This window comes from Abramis brama (assembly GCF_963993115.1).
Source record: "Abramis brama genome assembly, chromosome: 12".
Classification (NCBI taxonomy): Eukaryota; Metazoa; Chordata; class Actinopteri; order Cypriniformes; family Leuciscidae; genus Abramis; species Abramis brama.
This window is the reverse complement of record NC_139974.1, coordinates 27,458,070-27,467,503: the sequence shown is the minus strand read 5'-3', so window position 1 is coordinate 27,467,503 and position 9,434 is coordinate 27,458,070. Positions and strand designations below refer to the sequence as shown.

Sequence of the window (9,434 nt, the reverse complement as noted above, 5' to 3'; positions counted from 1 at the left end):
AAAATATACCAGCACTACTGTTTTGTCTCAAGAAGCACACCAGTAATGTTTTTTTCTAAAGCACATTTATTAAAGATACTTAAATGTCCTAATTGAACTAAAGCCTAATCCTGGATTAATCTAAGAACTGTCTGTGAAACCAGGCCTATTCCAACCGACACACATCAATATTACATTAATACACTGGATAGCATGATTTAAAGTGCATAAATCATAACAGTACAGATGTCTGGCTTAGATTTATTTTATTTCTGTTAATATGTTTGAAATGTAAAACACTAGATCAGTGAATTTGTTTAGCTTATTGCTGGCGTGCCCTTGTCTTGCTTATACTGCCATGGCTTCCAATCTCACACCAAACCAATACCGAATGGCTTATGTCTGGGATAAATCATACAAATACACCTGTTATGCAGTTTTGTAAATGTCCTTATTCATTTTCTTCACTAAATTCTTGCAGCACACTGAATAACAAGTACATAGATCACTGTCCGTGGTGCTGAAATGGACAAAATAACCTCACAATCACAGCCTCTTTGGATGAAAAACTGGTGAGGAAAACCATTAGAAAAGCACAATTACTGAATTTAATAACACATTATGGGGTTTTATAATGAAACACAACTGTGTGTATTTTTAAATGTATGTAAATGTAGTTTAACTACATAAGGATATTTTTATTAGCATTTTTTTGCAAGACGCCAAATTCACAGTCAACCTATTTAGTTTTTTAATTTACAACCTTATTAATAGCTTTTAAAACTTAAGGACATTTATTCCATTAGCTTTGCATTTTAAGGTTTGCTGATTCTCATCCAAATAGCACACAGATACCACACTCATATTTCAAGCATACATGATGACGCACGATGCAAACTTGTGCAGTGTAGTGTATCATTTTGATTGACAATATTTCTACCCTTCAAAATTTCACAATATAAAAAACTAATTTTAATCATGATCTCCTCCTACCTCTCTGAACACACACATATACACAAACACACAGGTAGACATGATGAGGGGATGCAGCGCGATGCTTATGTCCTCAGATTCATCTGCTTTTGGTACAGCATAAAGTCATCTGGTATGGAATCTGTGCAAAATACCAGAAGAAAAAAAGCCACTCTGAGACTAAAACACTGTATCGAGATGTACATGCTTTCAATTTGAAGCTCACAGTACACTGAACCATTACAATTCCGATTTTATATTTCTATATATAGCCTATAATTTTCAAATTGACCCTCAGATACTGAGATTCCATTTAGAATGCATCTCACATCATGTTACTTACCATTGCATCTATAGCCGAGATTAGACCATATGACGTTCTCCTGGGAGAAGCAGAAGACGCCCAACCGCCCTCCTCTCATAGTGGTGTCTATCACGACTCCTGAATCGGCCACCAGGGCTGTACCTTCATACAGTCTTAATCTGTCCCATAGATATAAAGAACCCAGTCAGACTCTACAAAACTAAATATTTCAAGTTCTAATAGTAAGAGATACGATTGTGTGAGTCCTCATTCATATAAAAATGTTTTGTGTATCTCTTAAAGTTAAATCAGATCAGCTCTCACCTTATGTAGCCCACCTGTGGGCGGTGACTGAGGTGCCAGCGATAGGACGTTCTGTCCTTCCAACCTACATTTCTTGGGTCCTTCCAAAGCAAAGTAACTTCCCCTGATGTGTCTCCTGTGTGCCACAGGGCATTACGCAAATACTCACCAGGGCCGGTACGAGACTTCACTGCCTGGAAGAGTGAGGTAAAAAGAGACAGAGACATTTCTGAGTAATGTTAATAAAAAGCATTTAAACATGATATGCACTACTGTTTAAAAGTTTCCAGTCAGTGAGATTTTTAAAAAAGAAATTAATACTTTTAATTAGCAAGGACGCATTAAATCAAATAAATGCTGTTCTTTTGAACTTTCTATTCATCAAAGAATCCTGAAAAAAAAAAAAAAAATAGGCAGCACAACTGTTTTCAACATCGATAATAATAAATGTTTCTTGAGCAGCAAATCAGAATATTAGAATGATTTCTGAAGGAGCAAGAATGTAACACTGAATACTGGAGGAATGGTTCTGAAAACTCAGCTTTGCCATCACAGGAATACTGTAAATTACATTTTAAAATATATTCAGATAGAAAACATTTCACAATAATAATATATTTTACCGTATTTTTTAATTAAATAAATATTGCCTTGGTGAGCATAAGAGTTTTTTTTGTTTTTTTTTAATTAAAAAAAATCTTACTGTTGCCAAATTTTTTAATAATTTTTGAATCAGGCCTACATTATGTCCCAAATGTTCTCCTTTCTCCCTCCACATTCCTTTCTCACATTCGTAAAAATGCAACACTGGTGAATTTTTGTGTATTCAACTGCCACAATAAAGTACTACATTTGCTTTGCTTTTCTCAGCAAATATTCACATTCAATTAATTCATTAACATTAATCTGCATATCAGGTTCCTTACTTCTTTAAGTATACTTACGTAAAGTTCAAGTATATTTTGAAGTATAGGCTACTTTATGTATTATACTAATATCAATGTACTAGTAGTATCCTTGTAAGTGTACTATTTCAATACTACTTGGGACCAAATTGACCCACTTTTTAGTGTATAAAAGTATACTTTTAAGCATACTTTAAGTGTAACAGTAGTAAACTTTGAGTGCACAACTAGTTTACAACTGCGTTTTTCATTTATACTGAAACTATACTACAAGTGAACTTATAGGTGTACTGATTTACTAGTCAAATACTTGTAGCACATTTCTTAGTTTTAGTTTATTCGTAGTTTTATACCACAAGTATACTTCTATCTTTAAGTGAACTTAACATCATACATATAGTTTACTATTTACTATATAATTTTTACACTTTAAGTATACTACTATATTTCTATTTAGCTATTCATTTTTATACTTTTTATATAAAAATACTTTTCACTGTACTAAATTTGAAGTCAATTCCTATGTACACTACCAGTGGACAAAAAATTTTAAATACTCAGAATTAGTTACATATCTGTTCTCTTTTTAAAACAATATTTTTTAAACAATGTATAACTATCAGAAAATACTAATTAATAGGTTACTCAATCAAAAGAGTAAACACAACTACAATCCAAGTATACTTAGAATACTTAATTATACTTTTAAGTACATCTCGATCAAAAGATTGAGTACAAGTATAGGCCAAATATACTTAGACATTTCGAATTCAAGTATACTTAAGTGTAATTTTAAGTATATTTCTGAGAAGTACATAAAAAGTAGACTGACATTTTTATTTTTAGTTTAAAAGAAGTATACTAGGAGCACACTTAAACTTCTTTTTTTGTAAGGGGTGCATAATTCAGTTACATATCAATTGACAGCCCTAATTTTAATGCATATTCTAAATTGACTTTACCTTAAGCTGTAGTCCAGGCTGAGCTGAGGCTTTAAAGGGTAAATTCTGCCAGTATGTCTGTTCTGTCTGTTTCCACATCACCACATAGAAGCTGGAAGAGTCCTGATAGCCAAAGATGAAGCCCACGTAATCATCATCAGTGGCCGTGTTCACATGGATCGTGCCCTCATAATCAACACCATTAAAAGCTGTGTAACCTAAATAAAAAAAATAAAGAGGTTAATAGTTGTTGAGACACAGAAATGTCAATGAATCTGTTGAAAGTGAAGTAAATGAACTGTAAAAGTCACAAAACACCAACTGTGATTTTATGGCTGTACGAAAATGTAAAAGAGTTTTATGTACACTATTAAAACATGTTAAAACAATGTTTTACTAGAAAATACTATTTCAGTCTTTATACTTCAAATGTATTACTTGCCATTTCTTTTTAATTATTTGTGACTTTTACAAGTAATTTCTGAGTATAAATTGTTATAAAGTAGGCCTAAACCTTACACAAATTTTTGTTCAGTGTACATACCCACAGCCAAACCAGGGTCGCTATTCATGGTCTGCACAATCTCCATTCCCTAAAAAACACCAAAGTTGTTTTTATAATACTTCAAAGACTTTGTCTACAATAAGCACAACAATATAGGAAAAGCTCAGAGACTAGCTGATCAAATAAAAGCCATTTTAATCAAAGATCACCTTATTTAGTACCAGCCAATTGGGGTCGATCTGAGCATCTCCTTCAGGGTCAAGAATGACTGTCTGGAACGCCCTGAAATCTGTCATAGTGACCTCAGAACTTTCAGGGCACGCATCCAATAAGTCATTCACCTTATCGTTGTCGAAGTCTGTCTCACACATGTCACCAACTCCATTGGCTGAAAGGAGAGAAGGTACAAAACAAATATGTTAATTTCTAGACTGTGTCAATAAGACAATAAGTATATATGTGACAGGTATCTTTGGAAAAGAATACTAGCATACTGGTTACTGCATCATATTTTTACAATCTGTAACATCTGTGAAACAGCACATGTTGTTTTTTTAAATGTTATACTATACTATATTGTTGTCACATAATCTCATTACTTTAGAAGTTTAGTTCAGTGAGTGTTGGTCCAGATATCATCTCAGAAATAAAAAATCAAATTTTGTGTAAAATGTCCCACTCCAATAAAACATTATGACCTCCAGTCAAGCAAATATGTTTAAAGTTGTGGTTGATATTACTTTGAGTTCCTTCGTCACATTGGAAATAGAAAGCCAAGTTGAATAGACAGCATTGTGGAATATAGTATTTTGTGCTCTGTTACTGCACATTCTGGCAAAAATAGTATGAAATTTAAAATTGACATACTGTCCACTGAATATATACTGCAGAAACAGTAAGTGTAGTATGCTTTTACAAAATACAGAATTAAGAATCAGACCATCAGTGTCTTTTTGACTGGGGTTGGGAACAAGTCTGCAGTTATCTGGACCAGGGGGGAGGATATCTGGAATTCCATCGTTATCATCATCATCATCACACTCGTCCCCAATGCCGTCATTATCCGAGTCCAGCTGAGAACTGTTGGGCACTTCAGGGCAGTTATCCCTCGTGTCCTGATATCCATCATCATCCCTACACACAGAGAATAATTTTCAGTAAGTCTTTAAACTGATTTTTCTGAGTGATGAATTATACCACATAAGAAATTGAAACGGACTTATACAAAAAGAAAACAAACTTAAAACAACTATTACACTTTAAGAGAACTGTAAAAATCCCCTGTTCTTGGTTAAAATAAAAATTTATCAACACAAGTACTTACATGTCCTTGTTTGTATCACACACATCTCCCACCAAATCGTTATCCATATCTGACTGCAAAAAAGCAAAATATGAGAATTAATCATTGCATTCATATTTAAAAAGCAGGGTGGCCATAGTCCCTGCTCCATTGCCTTCAGTGGATTAGGTGCCACTATTTGTTCACAAAATCTAACTAATTTCATTTTATTTATTATTTATCTGCCTCTTTAATAATTATGGAAGAAATGTTGATACATTCAACTAATGTCATTGAAGCGCTCACCTCTTGTAAATTAACAGAAGTTAACCCTAACATAAGCTACTGTTTCCGTAGTTATCAACAGTTCTGAAAAAGTGATGGGTTGATCATGTTCATTTTTAATCTAGTTTTAGGAATATGATACAAGTTTGCTTAAGTAGTCATGTTGTGGAATTTGGCTATTGAAAATGAAACATTTTAATCTGACTGCTCAAATGAGCAGAGTTAAATTAAAGCAATGGGTGAGCAATGAGCAGTAAACAATTTATGCAAAATATTTTGTCAGGTAACCTAAAAAAACCCTGGGGTGCCTCAAGGTTCAGTGCTTGGACCTCTACTCTTCTCGATATACACAACCTCACTGGGCACTAACATAAAAGCACACTACTTCTATGATTCTGCACAAATGATAGACAGTTTTACGTCATTCCGGCCTAATGTCCCCACTATCTCAGCTGTATCTCTGCCTCCATTTTTTAGACATCTCAACCTGAGATGAAGAATCTTCAGCTTCATCTCTGGATGGTGCCCCTTCTTCCCTTCCTTTTACCATTATATTGATCCCTTTGTCAAACCTGCAAAGGATCGTTGACCTCAGGACAGCTGTCACACGCGTCACCCACACCATCTCCGTCTCGGTCTGTCTGCATGGGATTGGGTATCTTAGGACAGTTATCCAAAACGTTAGGGATGCCTGCGCAGAGAATACAGTGGCAGGAGTAGATGATGTTGTACAATGCTGTAAAACTACAGAACAGTTAAAAGTGAGTAGGCCAGTACCATCTCCATCAATATCATTGTCACAGATATCTCCTTTGCCATTGCCATCCGTATCAAGCTGATCTCCATTGGGAACGTTAGGGCAGTTGTCGCAAGCATCGCCATACGAATCTGTGTCAGAGTTCTGCTGGTCCTTATTGGGCACTAGACGACAGTTGTCCTAGAAACATGCAATTAGAATAGCTACTGCTTAGGATCTGTCCTACAGACAATTGGTTTAAAAAAAAAAAAAACATCAGGACATCAGCCAATATGAAACTGGTGTGGTATCCAATTATTGCTCAATATTTCAACAATTCTTAGCCACTTGATCAGAAACCTCAACATTTTTGATTCCATCTCCATCTGCATCCTCATCACATTGATCACCAATCCCATCTCCATCTGTATCTTCTTGTCCAGAGTTTGGGGTATTCGCACAGTTATCCTGCACAGGGATGTTCAAATTATTAATACACATATTATACCAAAAAGCATGATCAAAAAATCACAACAGAGATGTTAAGCAGAAATCTGTTCACAGGGTGGAAAACAATGAATTGGACAGAATGTGGAAAATTCAATACAGTTTCGGCTAATTTAACCAGGTGATATTTGGACTGGTGTTGCGATGCAATAAGCATGTTAAATTAAGTAATACTCTGATGGCCAATGTAATTTTGTTTAAACAAGATTTTGTACACTTTGTATCAATCAAGATGGTAGTAATTCATCAATTGATAAAGAAGAGTGCTATAACCAGTGTTTCTCAGTATTTTAGACATTATGATCTGGCCAGTGCAATTCGGCATGGATATTTTATTCAGCACAAGTGTTTGTCTTCTGATGATTAATTTATTTAGTGAATTGGGTGATTAAACAAGGCAGATGAGCAATTTAAAGAACTATCAGTGGGTGCAATTTATTCTTTGTGAATGAGTATGTACCGCTCTGCAGTGTTGGTCATTGTCAATGCATGGAAGTGGTTCATCAGGGTAACCATCAATGTCTGAGTCTGGACCACAAATGTTCCCATTACCTGCCCAGCCAACGTTACACTGCGGGACACAAAATGAAGAGAAGGATCAGCCATTTGGACAATTCTGGCTTTTTGAGTTAAAATAAGCAAAGAAGTAATCCAAAACATTAAAGAATTTGTCATCTCACTTAAGAGCAGCATGTGCTTTAATTACAAATGAAGATTTTAGATTCAGAATTTCCAGGTAGGAAAATTAATTTCTAGATTCTCACCAAGCAGGAAATGTCATTATTGCGGCCCATCGCACAGTGTGCATTTACATCACAGGGGTTATAGCCCAGAGTTTCACACGTCCTCCTTGCAAAACAGCCAGCAGTCTGATTACCCACAAATCCTGCTTTACACTGGCCACACTTGAATGATCCCTATGAAAAGAGAGAAGTCAGTTTGACAGTGGTACGTTTATGTTTCACCAATTATGGCTACTCTGTTTGACTTGCGAATTCTGGTGTTAACTTATTTAAAGTGCAAATTTTGAGAGTTTACTCACCACTGTATTTATACAGACTGAGTTGGGCACACAGGCACTTGAGTGCTCAGCACACTCATCAATATCAACACATTCCTGAAAAAAATTAACAATATTCTCACGGTAAAAGCCTGTTCACACCAAGAACATTAAACAGTAAAGCTAATCGCAGACATAATGTCTGGTCAGTGAAATAAAAAATACTGAGGTCTGAATAGGCCATATCTTTACATTTTGTTATCCTCACTATTTTTGGTTGTAATTGGATTTTTGACACATTTTTACCTGCTTGTGGCTCTTGGCAAACTCCAAACCAACCCCCCTGAGTGTTGTACCGGTGAATCCTACGGGACAGGGTTCACAGGTGAAGCCTTTAGCTGTGTTCACACACAACTCTGCAGAGAAACAGGGCTGAGCAGTACACTATAACAAAGGGAGATATTGAGAGAGAAAAAAGAAAAAAATGTTAAAACTGTAACTTCCATTTTCTGCTGCAGCACAAATGAAATATCTCAATATGCTATGTATTTACCAAGATGTCATGACTTGATGAGTGTGGCTATGTGGTTGCTAGCTGCTTACTTACTGGCCAAAGTCAAATTGACCAACCCCCAAGTTTCTACAGTATTCTGATCTCTAGATACCCTTGTGAAAAAGAATATATATATATACGTCATAATATAACATCAATGAAATAAAAGTCCACTTAAGAGTACTTAAAGAGTGTACATTTTTTATATATTATTATTATATTAATATTACAATATTATGTTAAGTCATGTTTAGTTTCATGGTGTTTTGGTTTAGTTTTCCCAGTTCCTGGTCATTGTTAGATTCTATAGTTGTTAATTAAGTTACACACCTGTTCCCTGTTCTGTTGATTATCCTCCCTTGTGTATTTAAGCCCTCAGTTCTCCCAGTTTTTTTGGCTCAACTGCGCAAATATGGTCCTCGAGGGACATTTTTGCCAAATTTGTGGAGTGGGAGCTGGCTAATAACAATTCGCTGTTGACTGTCTGCCTCACGGGTGAGCCAGAGTTGACACCTGAGCCCAACTTCATCCCGGAGTCTGACCAGTTGCGTGAGCAAGCAACACCGTCCGTCCCAGTGGGTGTCCTCGTGGAGTACGAGGGCATGGATTGGAACCCTGACCATACTCCAGATACTGAGGGTGAGATGTGTCTGGCTTCTGTAAATGTTTGTGAGGAAAGTGGTTATTCCCCAAAGCCTCCAACTCCGCCTTGGCACGTGGATCCCCTGGTTCCGCCTTAGGCTGCCAAGGCCGTCACTCCACCTCGGCCCGTTGACCAGTCGGCTCCATCTTGGTTATCACCCCCTCGGCTCCACCTGGGACCATCGTCCTCACGGCTTCACCGGGCTCCCTCGTCACTCCGGCTCCGCCTTGGTCAGTCATCACTGCCTACGCCACAGGACTGTCGCTGGACCTTGTCCCTCCACCCCTTCAGCTCTGTCCATCTCCTCCTTACCTTCAGCTCCACCTTGGGCCTCAGTCCCACCGGCTCTGCCTCAATCCTCCGGCACCCTGGCTCCTTCTGCCCGCTCGTCACCACGGTTCCACCTTGGCCTCCACTACCTATGGTGTCACTCAGCCTCTCCTCCTTTGCCTGGGTCTCCAGCTATCCTGGCTCCACCGGGGGGTCCACCTCCTAGTGTCCGTCTGTCTCCAGCTTTTC

The 9,434-nt window shown here is 37.1% G+C and overlaps 1 protein-coding gene across 2 annotated transcripts in view; it reads right to left on the bottom strand.

The window, feature by feature from the left end:
• Window positions 1-229: 229 nt before the first annotated feature.
• thbs3b (thrombospondin 3b) overlaps window positions 230-9,434 on the bottom strand; it is a 36,704-nt gene continuing 27,499 nt past the window's right edge. For both annotated transcript variants that reach the window (XM_084130373.1, XM_084130372.1), the window contains 15 exons: window positions 8,026-8,163; window positions 7,762-7,836; window positions 7,484-7,636; window positions 7,180-7,290; window positions 6,573-6,680; window positions 6,254-6,413; window positions 6,049-6,167; window positions 5,234-5,286; window positions 4,850-5,043; window positions 4,119-4,297; window positions 3,949-3,997; window positions 3,426-3,622; window positions 1,580-1,752; window positions 1,295-1,434; window positions 230-1,093 (listed from right to left, as the gene is read on the bottom strand). In XM_084130373.1, coding sequence (XP_083986499.1) covers window positions 1,038-1,093; window positions 1,295-1,434; window positions 1,580-1,752; window positions 3,426-3,622; window positions 3,949-3,997; window positions 4,119-4,297; window positions 4,850-5,043; window positions 5,234-5,286; window positions 6,049-6,167; window positions 6,254-6,413; window positions 6,573-6,680; window positions 7,180-7,290; window positions 7,484-7,636; window positions 7,762-7,836; window positions 8,026-8,163 — 1,905 coding nt within the window. In that variant the 3' untranslated portion in view covers window positions 230-1,037. The remainder of the gene's footprint in view (window positions 1,094-1,294; window positions 1,435-1,579; window positions 1,753-3,425; window positions 3,623-3,948; window positions 3,998-4,118; window positions 4,298-4,849; window positions 5,044-5,233; window positions 5,287-6,048; window positions 6,168-6,253; window positions 6,414-6,572; window positions 6,681-7,179; window positions 7,291-7,483; window positions 7,637-7,761; window positions 7,837-8,025; window positions 8,164-9,434) is intronic.